Source organism: Calidris pugnax, unplaced genomic scaffold, assembly GCF_001431845.1.
Source record: "Calidris pugnax isolate Ruff unplaced genomic scaffold, ASM143184v1 scaffold166, whole genome shotgun sequence".
NCBI classification, from domain to species: Eukaryota; Metazoa; Chordata; class Aves; order Charadriiformes; family Scolopacidae; genus Calidris; species Calidris pugnax.
The window spans coordinates 961,788-989,640 of record NW_015090941.1 but is presented as its reverse complement, the minus strand read 5'-3'; the positions used below and the strand labels follow the sequence as shown (position 1 = coordinate 989,640).

The following is a 27,853-nucleotide window of genomic DNA, read 5'->3' as shown; positions in this document are numbered from 1 at the left end:
CAGGAGCTGACGGACATAAATCACAACAGCTTTCCATGGAACTGGGAGTCAATCTGCAAATCTCAGCCAGCAACCGTGACCCTTGGAGTCCCACCACCCTCCTGGTCCCAGAGGCCAGGGCTGCTCAAGCCTCAGCTCCCAGGAGCGCTTCCAAGGAATGGTGACTTTGCTGGCAAGGAACGAGCCGCTTCAAACAGAGGAATTTGGATGCCTCACTGCAAAAACAGTGGGTCAAGTTTAAGGTGAAATTCTTGGCCCCCTGCTTTTGTTTCTGATGATTTTTGGAGGACAAAGCTGCACCCTGCTTGGGAGCCCTCCTCTCCCCGTACACCTCACCCACGGGACACCACCTGCCCGCAGCAGCATCCGTGCTTACATTTCCCATCTGGGGATGCGCAAGCAGCTACAGATCTGTTAGAAAAAGCAACACCATTTTGCTTTCTTTATTATTGAGAAAGCAAAGGCCTCATGTGACTTTGTAGATGACTTAACACATTTATAGACCAGGAAGGAAGTGGAGCAGCACTGCTCGCTTCGCTTTCCAGTGGGGCGGCTGCTGCAAATTCAACCTCCGTAGCTCGCAGCCGGGCGGAGGGGTGACAAAATGACTGCCCAAACCCCCACCGAGCCCCCCAGATGTTGCTTCTTCAGCATCAAGACAGCAACAGTGGCCCTGGGGATCTTCCACATGGTGAGTTACAGGACTGGGAAGGGGGGACAGGGAGAGGGAGACAAGGAAAGAGAGGCGGAGGTACGATCTTTGCAGAAGGTGCAGTCATTGCAGATCACAAGTTTTCCTGAGTGCTGACCTCTCCGTGTTCCCAAAAGAGAAAACCCAATGATTTAGAAGGGGGGGGCAGGAAAAGATTTATTACACTGGGAGGTCTTTTTAACTATTTTTTCCCCTGTCTTTACCAACTGGGGCTCGTGGAAACTCGCTCTGCTTCCTGTTTTTCCCTTGCAGCTTACTGCAGGAGCTCTTACCGTGCAGGGCGTTTGGCTTGGCCAGGACTGGACCCTTTGGTTAGAAATTGGGCAGACAGTGGTGATGCAAAGGGTGGGTGGGCTGAAATGATGGGTCACTGGAGGGAGGAGGAATTTAGGTCCCGGGCAAGAAAAGGGTGGGTGGGCAAAGCTGCCTCATGTCTCTCTCTATGGCCTTTTGGACACAATCTGCAGAGTTTTGGTGTCCGTTTGGGTCTGTGGGTGTGTTCAGCAGCCAGGGGTGGTTGCAGATGGCAGCGAGCAGAGGCAGCACAGCCTGGAGGGACATTTCTTCCCCACCACCTGGTTGCACAGAGGTGCTTTCAAGTTGCTTCAAGTCGTACTGAGGATGTGGTTTCTCGCACAGCAGAGGCACTTAAAATAATCCCATCTGCAGCAGTCGGGGTGCACGGTCCCAGGCTGGGAGCCGTCAGGGTGATAACGGTTAATGGGGGCTCTCACCCCCCTCCTTGCACAGGAGGGGTGGGGGGAACCCTACCCTGCACATATGTGCTGAGGATGGCAGCTGTGCCATGCAGGGGAAGGACATGCCATGGTCCCCTTGCACCCCCAGTCTGCTTTCCTGGGGCAGGAGGAGCAATTCAAGCTGCCCGAGCAAATCCTCACTGCACCATAGACCCCTCCGCACTCACACCAAGCCCAGAGGCTCTGGTTTAATGGTTTTGACCTCCACACTGCCATTCCTCCTCTGTGTATTCACACTCTCGTATGCAGAAACACTAAATGGCAAATAGTCTTTCAGATAAGCTTAATTTTTGAAGTGTGTGGGAAAACATTGCTTATTTCTCATAGGAATATTTCAGTTTCTTATGTTCAGTCTCTATTGGCAGCTCAGTTTGGTTAAATGAACTGCAACTCCTCTACTTAAAATCTGCCAGTGGGGGTAAATAATGAAGGAGGATCCTTCTTTAGTCTTTTTCCTCTTCCTTAAAAACTAACAAACAGAAATTTAGTACCTGTGAAAAAGGGGATGACATACTATAAGTAGCATGTACTGTCTGATACCGTATAGCAGCCCACATCATTTTATAAGGTGATCTAACTAAGCCAGGGAAAAGGAACTTCCCTGCTCTTAACTGTTGCGTAAAACCCTCTGAAGAATTTCAGCAGAGAGCTATAGGACTTAAGAGTGTTTGAATATGATTTTCTTGGGCTATTTCAGCAACTCAGCCCTTCTGAAGGCATTCATCAGGATTCGACTCATGAAATGAAAGGCAAAAAATTCTGGAGACCAGGTTAGTTGTTTTTTCAGATAGTAAGGTAAAGGGAAAGCAGTCAGTGAATGGTAGGATTTTACAAACCCGCCAGGAGCAGCAGCACTGGGGGCTGCCGGAGGCAGCGAGGGAGGGGGATGGCTGATCTTGGGCTCAAACCTCCTTGGTTTGGGGCAGGAGATGGCCCCGTCGCAGCCCAGAGCAGAGAAACTCGGGTCTACTTCACATCTTCATGGTAACTATAAACAGCTTTCCTCTGGCATTACTTGAAAGCCAGGCACTGTAGTGGTGTTTCCATGCCATATTTTAATCTTTTGGGGACATCAAAAACATTATGAGATAGGTTAAAGGAATCATGCAATTTTATAGCCTCTTTTGCCTTCTGCTTTTCGAGCATCTAGATTACACCCTGGGCAGGCTGCTCATCTTTTTGCCACAGGCTCAAAGCTTATAATCTCACTGCTTTAAAGAAAAAGAAATTGCTGCATTTCTTGTGCATTCTCATGACCCCAAGACACAAAAATTGAAACATATGAAAGCTGAGAGTCTGCGGCAGAGCACAAGCAATTCCTGACAACCAATTAGAGATACAGCCATCAGAGAGGGATGGTCAGGAACTGTTCAGAAATGGGACCCTCATGGGAAGTATGGCCAAGATCTGATGAGGAGCTGAAAAAATTGCAGGTCTGTGCGAAGGTGGGAAACACAAGACAGGGAACTACAGCACATTTTCTCCAGAGGGCCACAAGCCCCCTGTGTGACGTGGGCTACCTGTTATCAGCAGTGAAATAGAGGAACAGAAAGTGAATTCTATTTTCCTAGCTGGGAGGGTGAATCACAAAAAAAGCCTCCTTTGTCTTTCTCAGAAGTCAGCAAATGCTTTGAACACTGGCACATTTTTCTCCTAAGTGTTTCACTATGATGCCATGAACAACAACAACAGAGATTCCTGATTTACACCAGTGCATGATGGAAGAGAATGAGACACCACTCTCAGTGCTGGTGGCCAACAGGGAAAGTTTAATTACCAGAGACATCATATGGAAGATGTGTTCTTTTGAAAAATTTTTGTGGGTCTGTGAAAGGCAGTAGGTAATGTTTGAACAGGGAAAGGCAGAGAGCCTTGGAGTGAAACCTCACAGTGCCCACGAGAAAGGGTTTGCAGAAGAGGTGCAAAGGTCCACTCAGGGCAGGCAAGAGAAGATGCTTATCTTTGCAAGATGGTAGAGGCAGAAATCATGTCCTGAGTCAGCCCCACTGTCCGGCAACCTCCCAGCCTGTTTCCAACGGCAGCAACTGCTTAGAGAAGGTACTGGAAGAAGGCAGGTACCGAGTGATCCCTGCCCTGTGCATCCTCTGCAGTCAGTACGTCAGAGCTTCTTGATTTTGAGGTTAGATGAAAGCTGTCGTGTTTACTAACTGTTGTGTTTAATAGTCTCCAGCTCTGTTCTGTTCATTTTTTTTCTTTTCAACTGTTTTTTTTTCCCAAGTTTGACAAATCCTAGTGTCACAGGGCTCTCTATGAGCAGAGACTGTTTCATGCAAGTTCTTTTTTATTGCTGTGAATCTTATCCCTCTCCTGACTGTTAGCGATGGTGACGTGGCTCAAGTCAGAAATTATGTGTAGTATAGTTGTGGTGTTGCAGTTTATACCTTATCCTATATAAATAAAAGGATAGGTAATGGCTTCAAACTGGAAGAGGGGAGATTGAGCTGAGATGTGGGGAAGAACTTGTTTGGTGTGAGGGTGGTGAGAGCCTGGCCCAGGTTGCCCAGAGAAGCTGTGGCTGCCCCATCCCTGGAGGGGTTCAATGGCAGGTTGGAGGGGCTTGGAGCATCCTGGTGTGGTGGGAGGTGTCCCTGCCCAGGGGACACCTTTAAGGTCCCTTCCAACCCAAACCATTCTGTGATTCTATGAGCTTGACATACAAGGTCAGTGCAGGGCCAGGGAACACTGGCAACATACATGCAACTTGGGTCAAGACTAAGGAGCCAGAGATGCTCTTGAAGGCTGGGGTTGAACCACTAAAGGATATAGGCAATGGCCAGGGGCAATCTGAGCCCTCAGCTCTTTGACCCTGCTGCTGCTGGCTCCTGAAGGAGTGACCATCATTGCAATACCAGAGCCCATAACTCCACAGGTCCCACGGGTCCCAGTGTGTCTGTACCTACTGTATCATCTCAGTGGGTTTCTTTTGCACACTTGGTAAACAGTTTGAATTTTGGAGAAGGTTGTCTTATCTTACTGCTTTAAGACATAACACAGAATAGCAAATACTTTTCCCTACCTCTTCTCCACCTTTTTGATCATGTAGCTGCATCTGGGAATAGGGAGGGAAAAGGGGATTTATAACTCAGCAGTGACTTGGATGATTTCCTACATCAATACTGTTGGTTTGTATCAGTATAAATTATTGCTGTGGGTCCTAGAGATGAATCATAGTGATGCTGGATGATAGCAATGCCATCAAACACAGGCTCTCAGGCTTTGTGGCAATGTCTTGTCCACCAATAAATTAGATTTGTCTCACTGCTGATCTCTCCATAGACAGTTGAAATAAATCATGGGCATTCTCAAACAGATGGGGAAGGAGAAAGAGGGGAACTAGGAGGGGACAGGGGATTTATAACTCAGCAGTGACTTGGATGATTTCCTACATCAATACTGTTGGTTTGTATCAGTATAAATTATTGCTGTGGGTCCTAGAGATGAATCATAGTGATGCTGGATGATAGCAATGCCATCAAACACAGGCTCTCAGGCTTTGTGGCAATGTCTTGTCCACCAATAAATTAGATTTGTCTCACTGCTGATCTCTCCATAGACAGTTGAAATAAATCATGGGCATTCTCAAACAGATGGGGAAGGAGAAAGAGGGGAACAAGGAGGGGACAGAATTGTGCAGTTAGCAAAGCTTCACTGGGTGTTGTGAGGTGACTCGCAGCTGACTTTAAAAGAAACCATGGAGGAATTTGTCCTGCTCATCAACTCCTCCCAGGCATGGGTACCTCAAATTATTTGACACTAGCTTCAAGAACAAGGCTGGAAAGTTGCTTCTGTGCATACAGCATGGGCAGAAAAACCTGCAATTCATTTGATTAGAGCCAAAGGAGGTTTTAGAAAGCAGCGTGTCTGTAGCTTGGTCTGGCCTCCGTGGCAGCCAAGCTCTTCTCTTTGGCAGCTCTTTAGCTCAGGGAGCAGAGTCTCATCTCTGGGACCTTCCCCGGCTCCAGTCCTCACCTGTAGATGTGACTCGTGTGGGTACAGAGCAGTGATTCACTGCACCTTCAGCAGGCTGTGGCTGACCCTAGACGTTCAGCAGACCCTCTGCTGCTCCCTCCTCCTTGCACAAACAAGTCAGGGAGAAGGAGGCAGCAGGAAGGAAAAAATGAAATGTTTTGAAGAGAAACCACCTGGGAGCTAAAAACTCTCCTCGCTTCATCCTACCCTGCCACAACAACCACTTCTAAATTACAGTAAAAAAAGGCAAAGCACTGAAAATATGGCATTTATATGTTGTACTATTTGCCTTCAAAATGCTGGGTGTCACCTGCTTGTGTGCACCGCTGACAGAAACCCTCACAGCACTGTTGGAGCATGTCACTGTCCCCCCTTGACCCCCGCTCATTATGGCTTCAAGCTCTTCTTGTGTGAATAGAAAGGAGCAGCCACCACACCAAGGTGTGCACATAAAGACAAATTATTTGGAGATTAGTGAAGCTGCACGTATTTCGGAAAAAAAAACCAGCCCATGACACAACCTCTAACAGCAGTTTAACTCTACTGCAGCTGCAGCAGAATTATTCACCAAGGAATGGGGGATGCATCATGCTGTTCAGAATCTGCCTTGCAAGACACCCCCAATTTAGCTGCCTTGGTTTAACAACTGGCTCTACCACAGTCCTACACTGTTTGGCTGAGTCGCTTCATTTCCTGGTGTTACAAATCTTCTACCGAGAAACTTGAAGCACTCCTTTTAAACGGAGGCAGCAATAAGATAAGATGTGTCCTCCAAAAGCTGCAGCTGTAGGAGATAAAATAAGAAGGGCTGGCTGGTGGAGATGGCAGCACACCCTGCGAGCTGCCAATTGAGTGCTGGGAGGTGAAACTTCCTATTTTAAGTCTGCCTCTCTCCTCTCTTCTCATGACATAGCAATAAGAAAGGGAGCTGGATGCTTGTCTGAGCGGTCCTGTCTGCCTGAAATGGGAACCTTTCAGTTTCTTCTGCAGCTGAAAGGTGAATCTCGAGCAAGAACATATGCAGCCTTGCAGAGCAAGGAGTGCTGGGCAGACACCACATCAATCTCTCTCCACCTTCTTCTCAGCTTGATGCCAGCAGCCTGCTGGGGGGGTTTCATCACCTTGTACGTATTGTCTACAAGAATAAATGAGATATTGTCACATGCCAGGCAGCAGTGTGCCAAACCCAAAGTCAGGAGATGGAGACGTGTCCTAGACCTCACGCAGCCCTTGTGATGGAGAGCTGGGGGAAAGGCATGCAGATTCTTGTCTGTTTTATCTCATTGCAGTTCAGTGTTTCTATGCAAAACCCCCTTTAAATAGAAAGTTCAAACCAACTTTATTTTTAGAAGTTTTCTCCTTAATCTGTCAGCTTGGCCTTGGGGCTTCTGCCTGACATGTACTTATTTTATAGCCCTGCCGTTGGTCTGGTTGTGTGGTTCATTTGCAAGATAACTCTTTCATTTGCAAGGAACTCTTTTTCTCTGCTGTTCCCCTCTTAAATAGACATTAGAGATGGTTCCTCATACTGAAGTTTAGGCTCTGGCTTTTCTCTGTCTGTAAATCCAACTGGGATGGGAACATTCGGGATGTGATGTCGTCCTGTCACTCACTTGGCTTGCAGAAGTGAAACTGATGGTTAGGGCTCAGGTCATCCATTTTTTTCAGGCCCCATTTATCAGAAACCTGAAAAGGCAATTTCTTCCTATATTTTCCATGTTGACATTTGAGGGGTTTGACCAGCAAATCTCTCCAGGAGCATGTACATGAAAACTCTCAGACAAGTTAGGGTACTTGAAGTCAGCATGTGATCTCCATGTGCAGTTAGTTATGAGATCCTTTACATCCCAGGAGAGACCATCAAGCATAAAGAAACTTGAGATTGGTACAATTTCATCCTTGACAAGGTTCAGTGCTTTCATGGGTTTTCAAACACTGTTACTTTGAACTGAATTTGTGTTAACTTTCTTGTGTTCCCATGTAATGAGATCTAGGTATTTCTCCTTTTCCTATCAGCCTCATGAGTGAATTGCAAAGTTTGTTTACAGCATGACAAAAAAATGAATAAAAGCAGTGTGTCTTGTGTGGCTGTTGAACACCCTGATATCAGGCAGGCCAGGAGATGACACATTCTTTCTTCCAACTCAGACTCCAGGTAGATTTTAGGATCAGAGGGAAGGTTAGTAGTGGGACACAGGGTCTCAGTCCCCACTGCAGAGGGAGTGTGGCTTGGTTGACTTGACTCTTGAGTCTTCACTTGGCTTTTGACTTTGACTTCACAATACTTGACTCTTCACTCACTCCAGAAGCAAAGGGCTCTGGGGGATGTTTCTTCTGGAAACTGCACTTGCACCTTGTGGCACAGAAAGTTGATAAATTTGGTTTTGAAGACGGTTTCTAGCTCCCCTGCAGCTAACACAGAGACAGTGGGAGAGTGAGCATTCAGTTCCTGTCTCTGCTGCAGGCCATCCCTCCCAGCCTTGCTTCCCCATTTCTGGGGCAACAAGAAGCCTTTCTTTCCATGCCTTTTGGTTGTGTTTGCCTGCAGTGTCAGCCCTCGCACATCTGACTACACCTTACTCCAGCCTGAGCTTTATCAGGATCTTGTGTGGCACCTTCAGCCATTTCTCTGCAAATGACAAAAAATATCGTTTCTTCTCCTCACTTGACAGTTCGGTTTGCCCCATCTCCCTGCAGTTGCTGGTTTTCTGCTGTTTCCCACACACAAAGTTCGCAAACACGAGCCCAAACCACAGAAGTTCCGCTTCCTCCTTGCCTGCATCATTTCGTTAACTGGTTGTTGAGACAAAAAGCTGCTGTAGCTGTTCTGGAGGAGTTGTTTCAGCTCCACGGTACCCGAGTTTGAGTTGATCTTGGTGGCAGATAGGAACTTGCTTCCTGCATCTGTGTGGGGTTCAGAGGAGTCACAGAGAGAGGCTGTACAGTCCGGGTGAAATGGCTTCTCTCATTCATCTCTTCATGACAACCTCTTTGTTGTTGATGCTACTTTTGTTGATGGCTCCTGTCCCTGGAAGATAGTCTACAGACGGGTGCTCCCAATGCTGGACCTGGTGTTGGTGGGGTGAAGACGGAGGGTCATGTTGGCACAGGTTTCTCCACTTTTTGTCCACCTGGGGATTTCCTCTCCTGCAGACTTGGTTCCCACGTCTCTGAGGGAAAAACGCAGTAGGCATGATGGTCCCTGCATCTCTCCTGGTCTGACTCCTGCTCTCTGCCCTCAGGGTGGGCCTTGGTGTTGTGGCAAGAGGGCCTTCTAGAGAGGGAACTCAGGCAGAGAAGTGGTGGCAGGTCTTTTGCACAGCAGCAGAGAGGTCAGGGAGCTTGTCCAGCCAGTGAGACACAGCTGCAGCATGATGAGCCCATGTTTCCTGCATCGGGGAACGCAGCAGCAGGCTTCCTCCCCAGCCACCCACGCTGTTAAGGCAATTTAAAATAACACAGCACGCATGATGTTGCTTTTGGGAAGTGCAGCTGCAGGTACAGGACTGGCAGACCATGCTGTGCTCCAGCTTGCTACAGCCGAAAAACATAGAAGAAATGGAAGACATGCCAAGCATTAGAGAGGACAGCAGAGATCAGAGAGGGAGGAAGGAAACAATGAACAAGATGGGATGTGTGATGGAGTCAGAAATGTGCCGTCTCACTATACAGTGCTGAAACTGCCAGGAAAGTGATGAAGGAGCAATAAATGGCATCAGAGTAGTCCTTTACCCTGAGAGGCATTATCTGCTCTGACAACACTGTGGGTTGGACTTCTTGTTCTTGGGTTGGCAACAACTTTGTTCCCCTTGGCATGTGCTGTCTGTAGCGTCCATACTGGCAGGGTGAGATTCACCCCAGGAGGGATGTGGTGTGTTGTCTGGTCTTGTGGCTACTCACATCCTGGTTTTACGTGCATGGAAATACCCTGGACCTGCTGTCTGAGGTGCTCCATGGTGAGGTCTCCAGCCTTATCGAGGACTTCTTCAGCCTCTGACTGTCCAGTGCCCCACAGTGAACAAGAGCTCTCCCTAACCTGGGAGTTAGAAATTGATTTTTCACTACAGATCATCACCGTTTGGGTATAGAAGTACAGTGCTAGGACTGAGAGCACAGCTCTAGACCTCACTCCATCTCGCAGCTTGCTAAACTCACAATGGGATCAACCATGGAGTCCAGGGTTTGATAGTCCGACTTGGAAACTTGGTTGGGAAGGGAGAGAAAATTATTTTGGTTTGATATGAAAAAAGCACATATGGAGGTTTTTCTCAAATCAAAAAAAGAAGGAAAACTAAAATTTTGTCAGTGAAGTTGCATAGGTAGACTTACAGATGGCTGTTTATTCTTTCTGTGTTTCTTTTTACACTTCATACTATTGTTACATTTACCTCAATTATAAAATGTAAAGCCAGAATTTTCTGGATAAACCGTGTTGGAACAAAGCTCATTAACTTCATAATTCCTCCATCCTCCTTCAGAAGCTGGCAGAAAAAGACAGTTAAACCCAAACCATTAATAAACTGGTAACTTTTGCCTCAATGTTTCCTTGTAAAGGATTTTAAACCCTTCACAACTGTCTCACTTGGAGACCCATCCCGCATTAAGGACTGTGGCTATTGCATGCTCCCTGGAAACAAATTTGTTGACAGGAAGTTGGCCCAAGGCCCACTGAATTGTGTCTTTTGCTGTTGTTCTCCCAGGTGATGAGCGTTTTGCTGCTGATTGAGTACTCCCTGGAGGTGGCGAGCGGGAAAGGCTTTTGCAAAGACCTGGACAAGGATTACTACAGAATTGGTAGGTCACTGGGATGCTGGAAAGCACCAAGGGCCTGTGGGGTTGAGAGGGACCCCAAGATCCTGCATTGGTCCCTCTTTCTTTTTCATCCAAAAAAATTGGAAACTGGCATTCAGAGCAGGTGGGCCAAAAGCTTAGACCCAGGAACTAGATTTAACCTCTAAAGCTTTGGACTTTGGTTTAGGCCATGGCTGTGTTGGCTTTTGGGAAACCAGTGAGGACCCCAGAGAATTTGTCTCTATTTTAGTGGATCAGACCCTCAGCCCAAAGTCTCCAGTACCCTCATAATCTTCCAGCCTTCCCACTGCAATGCACTTTGCATTAATCTGACAATCCTTTTTTCTCCTTCTCATTCTTTTCACCAATTGTAGATCATTTAAGCCTTATAGACACCATTGACTCCCTTCATATGTCAGGCATTTTCCAGGAAAACACTGAAGTGTCTGACCAGCTCCTCAGTGGACCTATTCTGGCCACTGACCTCAGGGTCCTGGAGTGGGGAGAAATCACAACCCCACACAACATCCCGTGGGTGCATGGGCTACCTGATGTTGCCACCAACACCCTGCCCTCTGTGCTGTGGACCCACCCTCATCTCATCATCCATCTTGCCATGACAATGTCTCCTATCTCACAGCTGAAGTCCCTTCAGAGTGCCAGACTAGCCCACCTCCTTTTCCCCCATGTCCCTTTGGCCCACACCCCCAGATTTTTCCCAACCCCTGGTGTTTTTTGCAGAACATTAGATGTCTGGAAGAAGTAGCCAGGCTATTTCGTATCCCACAAATTGTTACAAGCATCATATCTGTCATGGCTGATTGAATTCCTATGGCTTGAGTTTGGAAGTTTATCTTTCAGGGACCGGTCCGATAACTCACGAGGAGTGCTATTTTAAAGAATGCAACTCCCCAAACCTCAAATATTACTTGACCAAGCTAATTCTGTATAAAGCTGTTTGGAAGCAACATAAAGATGGAACTTTTTCCTTTTCTTAGTCACTTTTCAGTGTAAAACCACAAGTTGAGATAACCCTTGTCTGCTGTGTGCAGAGAAACAGAAATCCACACCCTGCATTGTCTCTCCCTACGGAGAAGGATCAGAATCAGAGGAAAATGCAACCCACAGCAGCAAGGACTTGCTCGTTCCCTGCTTTTCCAGTATGTCCTTCCCCAGGCTGCAAGCATGCACAGAGAGACCCTCTGTAAGTGGAGGAAAAGGAAACCAAGTACAGCAGATTCCTGCACATCCCGAAGTCACTTGTTCCCAGGGTAGAAGTTGGACTTAGTGGAAAGCACCAAGACAGGCTCTCTCACTGTCTGGGTGAAGTTATTGCTAACAGATGGGTTCACATTTTTCAAAAGAGCCCAGCTGGGTTTTGGGAGGCACCACTGTGATCCACCAAAGCTGTTTTGAAAGGCGTCAACGGCGAGCAGAAAATGGAAATTTGGGTGAGTCCTGCTAAGAGGACATCAACCAAGGAGCTGCTGTCACGGTTCACAGCTTTCACACAGGGCATGATGTCCAAAGTAGTCCAGTCTGGGTGGGATGGAGGCTACTTTTCTTAGCTGTGGTCCCTCTGCAGCTGTGGCCCTTCTCAACACCCCATGCAGACTTGCATGATGACTGCTTTGGAAAATGCTTTTTCCAGAGCTTTCCCATTAAGGCAACGTGTAACACACCCAACAAGCTCCAAAACCTGGCTCTTTTCCGGGTGGCTGGGATCAGCACATCAGTAGAAGAATCCAGTTTTCCATTTCTGTAATATATGTTTCTAGTTTTAATTTTATAGCTAAAACCTGCAGAACCAGGTGCAAGTGTGACCTTAAGGTCTTCCTCCTTTTTTTGGGTTTGTTGTTGCGGTTTGGGGTTTTTTGATGTACCTGGAAAATTGGAAATGGGCATAGTTGGAAATATTTTTTCCTGATGGTGGAATATGAAAATGCACTGTGACTAATAAAATGATCTGAACTGCTGAAAACTGAACAGGATATTTGCATATCAGAATACTTTCCCACAGATACAGTTACATAAAAATGACAATTGTTTTCATTGCTTTTTGCAGAAAGATCACCCAAGGCCAATAATTTTAACTTTTCTTCAAGTATCTAAGTAAAAATATTCTTTAAAGAATCATTGAGACAGATTTTTCAGATGATTTCTATACAAAACCATTATATGCTTTCTAAGAAAGACATGCATTTCTGCAAATATCGAGGGTTTTCTTTAAGAATAGAACTGTTCTGAGTGAAATTGGCCCCATTTTTAACAACCCCCTTCTTCCCACACAATCAAAATGACAGGTCTTTCCCCTCCCCCCTCTTCCACTGCCTCCTACACAAAAAAGGAACATTTATAATGAAATCCCCAGCACTTCCACTTGGCTTCTCTTCCCAAGCATTTCAAAGGGCTCTGCTTGGGAGATTGTGAGTGTTTTCAGATTACGGTTGGAATAAACACAGCGCAACCCTTCTATTTCCAGAAACTAGCAGGGAAGCAATACAGCAAAGCAGTACAAAAAGTTCAATTTGACTTCAAAACCCAGATGGAAGAGTTGGAGAACAATTTGGGGAGAGGTTCTGTCGATGCCCTCAGCATCTGCTGCTCTATTTGTAGATCCTGCCAGATTAAAGCACGTCTCTGAATATATAATGCCAACGCTGTAGTCATGGCCCAAGAATATAAATAAGGCGAGGTTTATGGGAAAATGCTTTTCACTAGATAAAGTAGGAAAAAATACATATGGGAGTTTTTTATAAGGAATCAGAGCTCCCTCAAGATTTCTCAGTAATACGTTTTCTTGCCTTATAAAGAGGGTATGGCATGGGCCTTGACTTCTACAGGTATGGTCAGGGAGGGGAAGGAGAACTGGGACTTTTGTAGGTTTTTGCAATTGCCAGGGTAATGGGAAGGGTGAATGGGTCAGCTGCCCTTAGAAGAGAGATTCTCTGTCCCTTGCAGACTGCTATTCCTTGCTTTATTGGCTTACAAGTTGCCACAGGCAGGACAGGACTGAGACTGCTCCTCTGAAATTTGTTCCTCTGAAATTTGCTTTTCAATGGAAGTTGACCAAAAAATTAATAAAAGACCTGCTGAAAATGATGGATTAAAATAGGAAGAAGACGCAAGTTCTTCTTTATCTTTGTGAGCCTTGAAGATGATTTTCCCACCCCTAATGGGGTCAATGACAGGTCAATGCTAATCGAAAGTGAATCTAAATTTCACACTTGACTAATATTTAAGAAACAACACAGGATCAATTTGGCCAGGCAAAGGGAAGAAGAGAAAAACTTCACTGTGTGGTGATTTGGGGCACTCAGTTGCAATCTGGAAGAATTAAGTTCACATCTCTCTTCTCCATCTCACATAGAAACTTGGATGTTCTTCTCTCTATCTCAAGCAGAAACTTGGATGTGCATTTCCCATGCAACCTCCCCCATTTCCAGTCTATTAGAAATCTCATTCTGGAGCTGAGAAACCTTCCTAGCAAACGCCTTCTTGGCAGTGCTTCATTCCTGAAAGCATATGAGCTTTGGCAGACCAGCTTTTCCTGCTGGAAAAAAAGAAAACCAAAAAGCAATCCCCCAAAAAACATTTCAATTAAAATCTCCTTACCTATCCTAAGCTTCTAACAATGAATGGTTTCTGCCTTGAAAATGTTACACCCCACTGCTTGCCATAGGTCAGATCTTTAGGATGTCTTCGATTCATTCCTGTGCACGGTCTGAGTGTTAATCACTTTGATTTGTCATTAATGACTGTAAAAATTGTCACTGTGGACAAAGTACAACTGGAGAAGTTGTTTCAGTTTCTATCCAGTCAGCCAAGAAAAATACCTCAGTTATGCCTGAAGACCCGTGTGTGCAGCATATACCATACCCCCTGCATACCATACCCTGTGCAGAAAATACTCCCTCCTTCTCTAATGAAAAGCAAATCAGGCCAAAGGGACTGGGAGGCTTCTTTCCCTTGCTGGTTCTGCCCATCCTGTCCAGAAACAGTTCCCCACAGCTTATCAGCAGCACCGAATGGGACACTGCCGTCCTTGACAATCTGTGAATGCAACTGTTAAACCACAGCTTTATGAGCCCTGCTTGTATTTCCCGTGCCAGCTTAGGGGGCTGTAGAACAGAAAGGGGTTTCTCTGCATTCATGGGAAATATTAGGAGTCATTCAATGTCCCTCCTGGCTACATCCAGGGCACGAATGCTGATGGGAAGTTGATAAAAAATAGACATTTGGCAAACAAATCCTCTCTCTCCCTGCTGGACGGGTGAGTTTTTCAGTACTACTTGGCTGGCATTGCAAACGTCGAGCGCAGCTCTGCTGAGGCTCTGTCACCTGCCCCCATCCTGGTTGCACCCGCAGGAAAAATGGCATTTACTTCACAGCACTTCTATATTCCTTCTCATTAAATTCCCTGGGATCTCTAGCAGACTCAGGTAATCTCAGAGATTTTGAGTAAGAAAAAGTGTAAGAAAGAGCATGTTTATTTATTTGTTTTTGCTGTTTATTCCTGTATCCTTTTGCAAAGAGGTCTGCCTTGAAGGGGGTCAGCTCTCACCACACTCACTGCCAGCACGCGGGTGGCTCTGGAACTGAAATATTCCTGTAGGTAGTATATTCTAGGGCTCCAGGACTGAAGTAGGCTTTGGGAGGAGTAACATTTCTTCCCTGCCTGATCTTGTAACCATCGAATCAGAGCAGAAGGTGGATCCCTGGAGGTTCACAGATTCACAGATTTGACAGAGTTGGAAGGGACCTCTAGAGATCACCCAGTCCAACTCCCCTGCCAAAGCAGGGTTGTCCAGAGCTCATCACTCAGGAGCATCTAGGCAGGGACTGAAGATCTCCAGAGAAGGGGACTCCACACCCTCCCTGGGCAGCCTCTGCCAGGGCTCTGACACCCTCACCCCAAAGAAGTTCTTCCTCATTTTTCTTCCCATGTTCCAGCTTGCGTCCATTGCCCCTCGTCCTATCGCTGGAAACCACTGAAAAGAGTCTGACTCCATCATCCTTCAACCCACCCTTTAGGAACTTGCAAACATAGATGTCCCCTCAGTCTTCTCTTCTCCAGGCTAAAGAGCCCCAGCTCTTTGAGCCTTTTCTCGTAAGGGAGGTGCTCTAATCCCTTAATCATCTTGGTTGCCCTACGTTGGACTCTCTCCAGTAGTTCCCTGTCTCTCCTGAACTGGGGAGCCCCGCACTGGACACAGGATTCCAGTTGTGGCCTCCCCAGTGCAGAGGAGAGGGGGAGAATGACCACCCTTGATCCGCTGGCCACACTTCTCCTTATGCAGCCCAGGATTCCATTGGCCTCTTGGCCACAAGGGCACATTGCTGGTTCATGGAGATCCTGCCATCCACCAGGACTCCCAGATCCTTTTCCTCTGTAGTACTTCCCAGAAGATCTACCCCTAACCTATATTGGTGCCTGGGGTTCTTCCTCCCAGAAATGAAAATCTTTTTTCATTGCCCTCAGACTACTCCTCACCAGTTCATCATTATCAACCTGTAAGACCAAGAGGGGATAATAATCTGAGGGCCGTATCAGGCCAGGAAGCTTCCTGGTAATATCCTTAACACAGGCCCCTGGGAAGTAGCAGACCTCCCTTTGGGAAGGGTCTGATCTGCATGAGGAAGCTTCCTGGTAATATCCTTAACACAGTCTCCTGGGAAGTAGCAGACCTCCCTTTGAGAAAGGTCTGATCTGCATGTGGGACCCTCAGTTCCCCTCAGAAGGGAACCACCTATAACTATTGCCCTCCTTTTTTTCTTCACGGGGGCAGTCTTAATACATGGAGCTGGCTGCTTCCGCAGCTCCCTGGATGAGCCACTATCAGTATCTTTAATCCCCTCCTCCTCTATCTCCAAGGGCTTGTACCTGTTCTGTACAATCACCTGGGAAGGCAGGGGGGAGTCTGGATGGGATTCTCTTGCTGCTTTCTCATCGCCAGTGCTGCTGCCTCACCGACCGACCGACCACCGACCGGTCTCCAGTTCAATCTCCTGCTTGAAACAGGGCTGACTCCAAAGCTGGAGCAGCTTGTCCAGGGCTTTGTCCAGCTGAGATTTGCATATTCCTCAAAATCAGAATTTCAGAACCTCTCTGCATCCCTGTGCAAGACTACATCACTTATTGTAAGACTTTTTCTCCTTTTATCGGGAATTTCCTTTATTTTAACAGTTGCTTCTTGTCTTGCAATAGCAGCCCTCAGAGCCAGTGCGTCTTCTCCAAGGACAAGCCCTGTTATTCTCTGAATACTCTGTTAATTTTTAAGGTGTTGCAGAAGAAAATGGGTTATTTCTGAGATAGGAACCCAGATGAACTTGTGGGAGGAACTGAAGGGAAAACTGTGGAATGATGCCTCTGTGTTTGAGCTTGTACAGGTGCCCAAGCTTGGTTCAAGATTCCTAAATTTTCCCATTTTCTCATGTTTTTTAAGTGCAAAAGAGACAAACATTCATCCTACACAGGCCAACTAAGCGTGAAGGAAAATACTGAAGAGACTGAAAAATTAATATCTTATATTTTGGGGCATGGAAAGAGCCTGTTAGTCACAGCAATCTGGTCTCTGGGGTCTGCAATGGCTGCAAGTGCCTCAAAACCCAGGGATCCCCAGGGATCTACTGCTGGTCCTGGAAGGTCACTCATCGCTCTGCCAGCCCTTGAGAAGTATTTCGGGTGGCATTTGGCCTCTCTAGAACACGTATGGCATTCCCAGCACAGACAGCGCTAAGAGCCTGAGGGGGTCACTCCTTTAGCACACCAGCTAAACTTGCTCCCACAAGAAGATGTCATTTTGTTTAAGTAAAATCTTTGATTACTGAGATCAAATCCACCGCTGGTACTAAAAAGTCCCTGGAACGGAGAGATCTGCTGCCAGCAGAAAGGACGACTGTGAACAAACAGGAGGCAGACAGCGCGTGGAAAGTTCTTTTCTCTTAGTTTTTCCCTTTCTTTCCATCTCTTTGTGTCTGTAGGGTTGCGGGCTTTTTGTTTCTGTGTTGTTTTGTTTAGGAGTTTTTTGATCTAGGTTCTGCTTGGAAAATTCAGCTGGGTTCTGCTGGCAATTAGCCTGCAGAAGCAACGGACAGTTGCCCAATTAATTAGCAAGCCTGCCGAGAGAGCTGGAGCATGAGACCATGTAGAAAGAGGCAGAAAAACACAGCTGTCTTGAATCCGAGGAAACACCGTGCTAAAGAAAGAGATAAATCCTCTCTGGGGTAAACTTCTGATGGTTGGTTTTGGGAGGAAAACCAGGGAAAATGGCTTCAGGCAGACTGGGACTGTCTCCTTTTATGGCTGTTCCTACAAAGGCTGAGTCTGTCATCTTTGTTAAGCTTCCTTTTTGTTTTGAGTTTATGCTGTCCTCATGTTAATCTTTGGTTCTTTGCGCACCAGATCACAGCCTTGTCTCTACTCTCCTGCTTCTGAGAGGAGGGTTTGGTTTCTGCCTTGAAGCTTCGGCTCCTCCCATGCTCAAAGGTGTGAGCAGCATCTTCTGCAACAAAGCCCTTTCTCTATTGCACTCTCAGTTCTCATTGAGAGTTTGCTGGATTTGGGTTTTCTTTCTTCTCTATTTCCTAAGAGTTCTTCCTCTTCTGTGTTTCAATTCTCATTACTTTGTGGTAAACAGATCCTGCATTTGGTTTTTTTGGTTTTTTTTTAATTGGGTTCTAGGTAATTGGGTAAAGACTATTTTCTTGTTTTGTGCAATCAAAACTCCTTTTTCCCTGATGTAGTTTAAGTGGTTGTTGGATACCTTTTATCATTCCCTTAGGTCTTGCATTTCTGGGACCTCCATGTGCAGCAGCTCATGTAGTTCTGCTCCCTCTCTTTGAGATAAGCTATTTCTGCTTCTTTGAGGGATGCAACCTCCTCAAAAGGGGTTTTCCCTTTGAGGCCTGTAGAGGAAGAGCCTTCTCATGCTCAGGGAAGGCAGTGCTGGTCAGAGCTGCTTTTCAGACTAAAGGTTGCTCATTGCAAATCTCATGTCCAGAGGAGACTTGAGTGCGTTGCTAATTCTTGAGAAGACAGTAAGGGAAGTCAAAATATCTTTTGTGTCAATGCATTTAAATGAAATGATGTGCACTGTCTCCTGGCAGAGGATGGAGGAGTGCTGCTGGTGGTGCTGCCTGTCCTCCCCTGCTGTCCTTGCTGCCAGATGTGGCTCAGCACAGCTGCCAGGGAGGTCCCCTACAACCCTGGAAAGGCTCCAGAACTTCTCAGTGTCATCTCTGGTCCTTCCTTCAGCTGGCACCCATCCATGCCCACATTGCTGAACAGAGCCTGGGTACAGCCCTTGACACTTTGCAGATATTGCATCTAATGGGCACCCGTCCCCTGCCAGATGCCACGGGCAGCACTGGATGGTAGGTCGATCCTTCTCCAGCGTGGCCCTCCCTCTGACTTGGGATGACCGCTGGCATTTGCTCCCTCAAACAGAGGAACTGGCCAAACTATGATATAGCCTTGGGATGACCGCTGGCATTTGCTCCCTCAGAGGAACTGGCCAAACTATGATATAGTTGTGACTGCTCTGACACAAATGTTTTGTTGAAGTAAACAGCAGTACTGGTGTGATCTGCCTGAAAAAGGAGGGATGTGTATCTCTGCCTCAACATCTTTGTAAATTATTTTATTCTATCGTTGGCAAAGCTAGGAAGTCAGAGGGCTGGAGCCCCTCTGCTGGGAGGACAGGCTGAGAGAGTTGGGGGGGTTCAGCCTGGAGAAGAGAAGGCTCCGGGGAGACCTTGGAGCCCCTTCCAGTCCCTCAAGGGGCTCCAGGAGAGATGGGGAGGGACTCTGGATCAGGGATGGGATCCCTAGGAGGAGGGGGAAGAGTTTGACCCTGAAAGAGGGGAGATGGAGCTGAGATGTGGGGAAGAACTTGTTTGGTGTGAGGGTGGTGAGAGCCTGGCCCAGGTTGCCCAGAGAAGCTGTAGCTGCCCCATCCCTGGAGGGGGTCAAGGGCAGGTTGGAGGGGGCTTGGAGCAACCTGGTGTGGTGGGAGGTGTCCCTGCCCAGGGCAGGGGGCTGGAACTCAATGAGCTTTAAGGTTGCTTCCAACTCTAAACATTCTGTGATTCTATAAGTGAGTTAAGGACACTTCAGTGGATGCCCAAGCACTGAAATACTCCCCACTCACTAAAAACATAATCTGATACTAAAGTTGTAAATAAGCACTCAAAGCTGAGGGAGGTGGAGGGGGAAATGCATAATAGGGAGCAGTGAAGGATTCCAGGACAGCTGGAATATATCGGAGATCCAACAGGATAAAGGACAATTTCTAGATTTCTTTAGGAAAGAAAACAAAAGTGTACATTATGCAGATGCAGATACAGAAAGTAGCCCTGTTTTGCCTTTGGAGTGAGCTGCCCTTTTTATTTTTTTAAGCAGCAAAGCAATTTACAAAAAACCTCACACTGTCTAAACCACTACAAAGCCCAACTGTGGGTGCTGTGCAGTGTGAGAAAGGCTTTGGTACCATCATCAGGGCAGGCTGCAATGCCAAGAGGGAAAATTGCTTCCCGGGAACTGTTCAGTAGGAAGCTTCGTGTAGGTAACAGATCACCTTCCTACACCCAAAACAGACGATGAAGATTATTTTCAGCCCTGTAGGTAGAACTGTCTCACGTTGTTCTCCTCACACGTTTATTTTTAATGTGTATGTTGCATCCTACAGCTACAGAGTGGAGGTGAGATATTTCACCCTGAGAGTCCGTGGTCGGTACTAGCAGTGGGTGGTTAAAGCTTGTGCTGCTTGTCTGCTTGAGAATCTTGCAGATCTTTCACTAAATTTCACTGTTAGCTACTTTATCTGCCTTTGAGTATCAAAATAATCCCCAAATCAGACTAATTACTCATTAGCTAAAAACATTCTGCCTTTTTTTCCTACTTCATTTTACCTTAATATTGTAGCCTAGGATATTTTAAACTTTAGTCCAGAAAAAAAAGGCTTTTGGCTCTCGTGCGCCTGCTCAACCCAGCAGCTATAAAACCAGAAGCTTCAAAGACAGAAGAAAAAGTGGGTGTAGAAAGGGAAAAGAGGGTTACCTTTCAGCTGTAGGGCATTCATTCCCCCGCATACATGGACCTGTCTGACATTAACTCTTCCTTAGAGATATGATTGAACTGGGACATTAGATTCTGGCTTTTAGTAATGTGGTAATTACTTTTGTTACTTTCAGCTGATGTCATCACCAGTTTCCTGTTGATCATCATGCTGTTTATCATAAGCTTCAACCTCCTCCTTGGTGTGGTGAAGGTATGTCCTGCACAAATGACATTTAGCTGCTGACTGGGGCTTCTCTGAATTAGAAGAGGAACTAGAGAATGCTCACTGAAAATGCTGAAGTATGATCAAAAAAGCAGATAAATATCTCTGCCTCTTTACGGAGGGGGAAGTTTGGTTTGCAGTCGCAGTCTCATCTACAAGGCTGCTAACTGCCAGATTTACCAAATCTGGGTGACGTTTCTATCAAGACCACTTTTTGTGTCAAGGAATGGAAATTTTCTGATTTGGAAATGTTTTATTGCCTTGTTTCCTTGCTCTTTTGCAAGGTCAGATCCTGGAAGGGAACTGTAACTCCCCTGTTACACTGGGGATTCCTTTCGCATTTCAGGAGAAGAAATGGCCATACATTGGTGTGGGAGCCCAGGTTTCTCTGTACTGAAGACCTCTGGGGACAGCTGAATGACAGTTCTGAAGGGATCAAGTGACAATGTCACATAGCAAAAATTCACAGAAACCTTACAAGGGGGTGAAAAAAATCAGTATTGATGCCCTTCATTTTTCCTTAGTCAATTGTCACCACAGTATGTGGAATTAGATGCAGAAATTCCAGGAAAGTATTTATTCTTGGGATAACTTAATACATGTCCTTTCAGGTATTGATAGCTGGTCATCTCCTCCCATTCAGAACAGAAATAACTGGCATTGCTTTTCTTTCTCAGAAAAGGGAACGTCTCCTGATCCCATTCCTTGCTCTACAAGTCATGGACTTTCTCCTCAGCCTCCTAACAATGTTCAGCTCCTACATACAAGTTCCAGTGATCATTTCTGTGTCCTCCCTTAGCCACACGGTAGGTAACAGGTAACTCATGGATCTTCTCTATTCTCTGTGTGATGGAAATACACACATAATGTAATATGGATGACATATCCACGTAAAGGATCATCATCTTGGGCCACAGATCTTCATGGCGAGACAGTTCCTACGCTGACTGGGGACATGATGAAATCCTTGTGGACTGGAGGGTGTGCAAGGAAAGCTGGTGACAGCTAGGACATTGTCTAATTTCCCATGTCTGGGAATCTTCCCGATGGCTTTGTTTTCTGCTTCAGGGCTTTGGGGAGGTTGTTCCAGGTGTGCCCACGCTAGGAAGGGTCTGGTGGAGATAAGCTAGGAATATCACTGCTCCAGCTAGAGGCCCCTTCTGAGGAGCATGTGTGGACTAGACCAACAAGATGGTTTACTCATCATTTTGGCTCATATAAATGAATTAAATAACTTAGGCTGTAAATAAGAACAGAGCACAGGCCCTGTGTAAAACAGAGAAAATATGTTTAAGTGACACAATCATCTAATCATAACCAAATTGCTGTTCCCTGTCCTTATTGCAGCAGGGACACTCGAAGATCCCTTTCCTGGCCCTGCAGCTGCTGGACTTCTGCCTGAGCATCCTCACTCTCTGCAGCTCGTACATGGAAGTCCCCACATATCTCAGCCTCAAGTCTGCAGACAATGGGGTAGGTTGTGAGCAAACTCTGCTGATGTTTCATGCCGTGAACACCTATGAAGTTTCTTTCAGTGACTGCTAAGACAGAGTAAACTTTGCCTGATCTCTACAGTATACCCAGAACTGCTCTGTTTGATGACAAAAGAGGATTTTCCATATGTTCTCACCAACGCGGTGTCCTTGACTGACAGCTTGCTTATGCATGTGTTTCTTGAAATTACACCTTGTTTTTCTTGTAAGGATCTTATAGATGCAAATTGTAGAGCAAAATGATTTGGATAGAGCCCGCCTGCATGCATTGAAAATGCATTGACTTTTCATCTTTATTAAACAGTCATACTTTTAGTTCTCATTTAAATAGTGGTCTGAAAATCTTTGCCAAAGGAATGTAAACAGTAGGAGGCAAAAATATCCCTGTACTCTTTCTGATGATGACAGGAAAGTGGCTTGTCCCTCCTTTCTGAGAGGCAGGCTGAGAAACTTGCTGAGATCTCCACCGCTCTGTGTGACCCTGGTAGAGGGAACAAGAGCATATGACTGAGATCTTCTTCCTCTTTTCACAGGGCTTTTTGCCAACCCTGGAGAAGTTACCAATGGAGGAATATGCCAAAGTGATGGTCACCTTCACCATTGCGTTCATTGCTGTCCTCTTTCTGAAGGTAAATGGCTGCTGGGTCTGGTGAGGCTGAAATGGAACTCTACTGCCTGGGGGATAGGAGGAATTCAGTTCACTTCTCTCTCAAACCTGCCTTGTTCACCTCTCCTTGGGCATATTCGGAGCTGTGCCTCAGTGTAGACTCTGTGGCAGGTCTAATATTCAAATCACTAGGTTTGTGTTTCTGTAGACATGAGTTATAAAGCAAAATCTCTCCACAAACTCACTGCCCATTCATTTCTAGAAGGATGTTTGAGAACAAATATAGGAAACTTCTGCTATTGTGTGCCAAAATAAATTAGATCATTAAGCAGCAGGTTAGATCTTCCACTTGGGTGAGTCGCTGTATCTGCACTGATGTAAGCAGAGTTACGCACACTGATACCCTGAAATTTAATTAAAACCCGTGAGCTGCTAAATCCTGCTTACATCTCAGAAAACTCCACTGTGAGATGGTTTCTATTCTTCTTGCTTCAATGGATCAGAGAACAGGTTTTTCACTGGGGGGTTTCAGACCAGATAAGAAAACCAGATCTTTCCAGGTACTTGAGCAGATTCTGTCACAGTGAAAAATGCTACTTGTTAGTTGGAAAGCGTTTTTTATTCAGACTCTTCCCAGGTGGCCAGATCAGCCACTGTGGAGTGGAGTGTCTTGTGTGATTGCACTGCAGACATGACTTTAGCATATCCTTTAATATTTGCATAAACTGCGCAATGGGAGTGGAGATAACCCTGAAACCCAGCTGGCAGTGCGGGTCGTCAGCAGAAATCTCACTGACCTGGCAAATGGGTTGATTTGAATTTTCCACAGGGTTAGCTACAAGACTGCTTAACTTGCAATGACTTTTTGTGCAGGAGTTTGTAGGAGGAGGGATGGGAGAGGGTAATTAAAAAAAATGGACAGGCACAAATACTACTTAGTCTACTAAACTCCCCAAAACAATTTATTAGGAACCCCATCCTTTAAACTTAGTGACAATCCCTCTCCTCTTCCATGTGTAGCAAAACCATTTTCACGAGAGAGTTCCTTCCAAGTCATAAAGATCTGATGAGGAACGTGGCAAAAACATGGAATATTTTAGACCTAAAAATGCAATTTGGCCAATTTAGGGTCTATCAGTTTCAATTCACTGCATACCCACGGCAAGGTAGCATCTAAATATGCTAGACTAGCCCAGGATCTTTTCGCATAAATTGATTTGCTTAATGACCCATCACAAGCATTTATTGCTGTTCCGCTAAAATGTTCTTTCTGTGTTTTCTGGTGCTATTTGCCTGCCAACTTGCAATTACTGTCCCCAGATAGTTATCTGCATCCCACACCATGGCATAGCTCAGCTAAAAGGTGGTCTGTCAGGTGAAGAAGAGATGGGGCACCTGCCCCACCGCATGCCTCTGCAGGTGACCTCATATGAGACCTGCAAGACTTTGCTCACACTTTTAGCATGAAAGATTTCTCTGACAATTCTGGGGGATGGGTAATGCTCCTCTCCCTCCTTTCTCTCATATACCACCACGCTTTGCAGGGACCTTGTCCTGTTGTAATGTGGAAGTATCTCCATGCGACTTCACTGAGTCTCCTCTGGAGACATTCAAAACCCACCTGGATGCATTTTTGTCCAGCCTACTCTGGATGAACCTGCTTGGACAGGAGGGTTGGACTGGATGATCTCTGAAGGTCCCTTCCAAAGCCTACAGTTCTGTGATTCACAGCTCCTTAGAGTGTGGTGTCTGGCTGTATGCTTACTGCTAGAGCCTCAACGGTGCTATCATCAGTTTTTCGAGTCTATGTTCCTTGGAGATGCAAAGTATTCAAAGGGCAGAGAGATGAAGGGGTGATGCTTACATAGCACCATGAAGGCCGTCTCCCTTGCTGATCTGTGTCTCCACAAGTAGTCTTTATCTCACCTCAGTATCATAAAGTCATTCCTCTCCTCCACCACCACCGTGTTAAGAATGCAGAAACCAAGGAGAATAGAACATTTCTGATGGGAAATGAAAGAAAGGATTTAACATAATTACTTCTGAAGTAGCTCGATTCCTGACCTCTAGGACAAGCTTCCTGTCCACTTATAATGTCAGCGGATGCCAGGGAAATTTTCCCTCTTCAATTCAGTGTGGAGAAGGGTATCCTACAGTGGCTCTTGAGTGTCTGGAGTTAGTCAGTAATGGGATGATCCCAAGGTCACTGGCTGCCTCTGCATAAACTGTGTGTACTCATGTATTCTGCTCGGACCTGCTGTTGCTTGCAGCAGTCTTAACTGAAGTCGACTTCATTGAATTTGGTGCAGATACTGGTTGGAATCAATGAAAGGATTTTTTTGTTGTATGACAATTTTTTTTTAACTTATTGGTGTTTCTTTTGTAGGCGAGTGGGGGATTTCATACAATTTATATGACAGCATATATACTATACACATTATAGTGTCTTGCACATTTGCTCTCTGTATGAAGAAGCTTTTGGAAAGGGGAAGGATTTTGCAATATTCCCTAAAGGTGGTCAAAGTTTGGATTCACCTCTCCATCTCTGGAAATTTGTTTGAGAGATGGATTCCTTCAACTCAGATACTTCATTCCTTGTTCCTGTGCTTTATCTTGGCTTTATGTCAAGAAAAGCAGTCCTCATTGTTCTAGGAAATCCTAAGCTACACGGCTTGTTCACGGGGCATATAACTCTCTATGTTCCTTTGAAAATGCCAACTGTTTTTAAAGTAGAGTCTTACGCCAATAAAAATAAGAGGCACACGACTTTGCCTCGCTGCACAGAGTAGGGAAAATATTTATTTAATATGGTATGTTTCACAGGCCTTGCTTATTTTCTTGTGCCACAATCCATCAATCGATCCATTTTTCTCAGAAAAGCTCTCTATTTATTGCATCTTGTAACTCTATGAGGTGCAAGGCGGTCTTGTCAGAAAAATGTAACTTGTGCAAGTACAGGATTTTGTTGAACGAGTTGACCTTTCAGGTCAGTCCTAGTTGACCAAGGAGCCTTGGATCTCTGGGAGGTGGATGTGGTGCCCAAGTTGCTTTTCATCTGAATTTTGTAGCCTGCTTAGAAAAAAAAGCATGAAAGACATGCTTTTGTTCCCTACCTGATGATATTGCACTCTCGGAGGTCCTAAGAATGCGCTTTGTATTTAATGATGCTACTAGTCCTATTGACTTCCCATGTTACTGTTCTGTTCCAAATAGATGGAATTGTTACTGTCCTAGTGAAGGATCAAGAGACACTGATTTAAGGCCCTGGGACACATGGTCCCAGGCTTCTACCTCCAGAGGAGAGAGTAGGATGATTGCAGGCTGAGGGTAGAAGTGGAAATGCTCTTGTTGACTTGCAATGCAATGGCAGATGTCCCATTCCCTTTGTTTTTCAGGCCTATATGTTCAAATGTGTCCTCAGCTGCTTTAAGTATATTAAAGCCAGCAAGAGAAAGGAGGTGAAAGTCGACACACAAGCAGTTGAAAAGGTGAGTAAAGACTGCTTCAGGTTTCCACTAGGAAAAAATATAGTTTAGCCTGATGAGGTGTATGATGATCCTTCCTTTTGTTTCTTTGGTGTTCTGAGAGATAGTTCAACCTTCAAATGTGCATTGGCAGGTACTGATAATCAGTTTCCAACTCCATATATTCCTCTAAATTTAAAGTTTTTGTATAAAGCCTATCAAAGTCAATGGTGTCTGTAACTGAAACTTATGCTTCAGACAAAGCAGATATAACTTATCCTCTGGTCCCGAGTTGTGTTTTTAATTTCAGTTGAACTTTGCTTTCTGGGCCTAATAGTGCTACCCATGTTTAAAATGAAGTTTTCTTCACCTTTCACTGGATCACCGTCTGAGCAATTTGGTGCACTGCCCTTCATCTTAAGAGTTTGTTAAATAATGGATATCAATGTCCTTAGATTACTGATGATCTCTTTAATAGTAGCATCCAGCTGCTCTGACACAATGGAAAGATATTGAAGACCTTCCAAAAATAAGAGATACTGTAAAGATGGATGAGAAGTAAAGAGGAAGAATATGGAAAGCTAAGTGCAGGCATTTGTCTTGTTGAAACTTGGCAAATATGATGAGCCTTGTCTTGCCAGCAGTGTGTGCCCCTGCTGTGCATGCATCATGGCCCTCCTCAATGATCTGAGCTCAGCTTCTTTGCTTAGGCAACGAGGCTTAGACTCTGGGTGTTAAAGAGCCTTGGTCTATTTAATGCAGCCATGCTTTGGGAGAAGGAGGTGGAACTGACATCAAAGTGGTTATGAAGTGCTGCTGACCTCTTACTCCTCTGGATTTCTCCCTTTATCTCTTACAGTGTATGTGATTCTTTTACCCTGTTTCGAGCTAGGTAGAGAAACATGTCAAAGATCAAATCCACTTGAAACCCTTCATGTGATCCCCAAAGCATAACTGATGGTCTTCTCTTTCAGGCTGTGCTGCCATCCTATGAGGAAGCCTTACAGTTGCCTGCCAAGGAATCCCCACCGCCCTATGTAACGATCTAAGCTCCACACCTGAAGAGGAGACATCTGTATTGCTGCTGGTGCCTCTTGCCCCTTCTGTCAGATAGTCAGCCCCGCTGAGAAGTCCTTACTTTGTAGCAGTATCATGCTTATTACAGTCCACCTCACTTTATAAGCCTGCGAAGAGTGATGGTGAACCACTGGAGTTGGTGCCTCGTTCTGCTCTGGCAGTTTTGAGCTGGTACTACCAAGCTGTAGTCCTAATTTTGATAAACTTGGCACCAGGCACCACAGAAGTTCCCATCACTGGCCTCCGACATCTGGCTAATGTGAATTGTTGGCACTGGCCTGAATCCCTTCTCAGGCTTGCTTTGCATCAGCGAGATGCTGTTTCTCGTCTGTCTCACGTCTAACTCGGCAGCTGAGACATTTAGGAAGAGGAATAGGGGAAAAATGGGCTTTTCGCTGAGACAGTCCAACCCTGAAGCTATGCTAACCAGCGTCTTTTAATGAGGATCGTAAGGGAAAGGGATTGGCAAAAGAATGAAGATCTCAAATGAACTATGATGCAGCTCTCATCCTGCCTGCTTGTGATGATGATTAATAGTGTGTGCTCCAGAATATACAACACGCTGGAATTACCACGGTGTTGCGCTGCCATTTTATACCTGAGTGTTTGCATTTTTTTTTGCTTTTAGTGTGACTTGAAAGATGAGTTTCAATTAAAAAGAAGTTAACGGCTTCAATA

The 27,853-nt window shown here is 45.7% G+C and overlaps 1 protein-coding gene across 1 annotated transcript; it reads left to right on the top strand.

Moving 5' to 3' along the window:
- The first annotated feature begins 495 nt into the window (after positions 1–495).
- On the top strand, positions 496–27,853 carry LAPTM5 (lysosomal protein transmembrane 5). Its single transcript, XM_014951841.1, has 8 exons — positions 496–691; positions 10,161–10,254; positions 20,446–20,522; positions 21,212–21,340; positions 21,882–22,007; positions 22,561–22,656; positions 26,030–26,122; positions 27,073–27,853. Exons 1-8 carry the CDS (start codon positions 605–607, stop codon positions 27,145–27,147), a joined length of 777 nt encoding a protein of 258 aa, XP_014807327.1. The 5' UTR covers positions 496–604; the 3' UTR covers positions 27,148–27,853.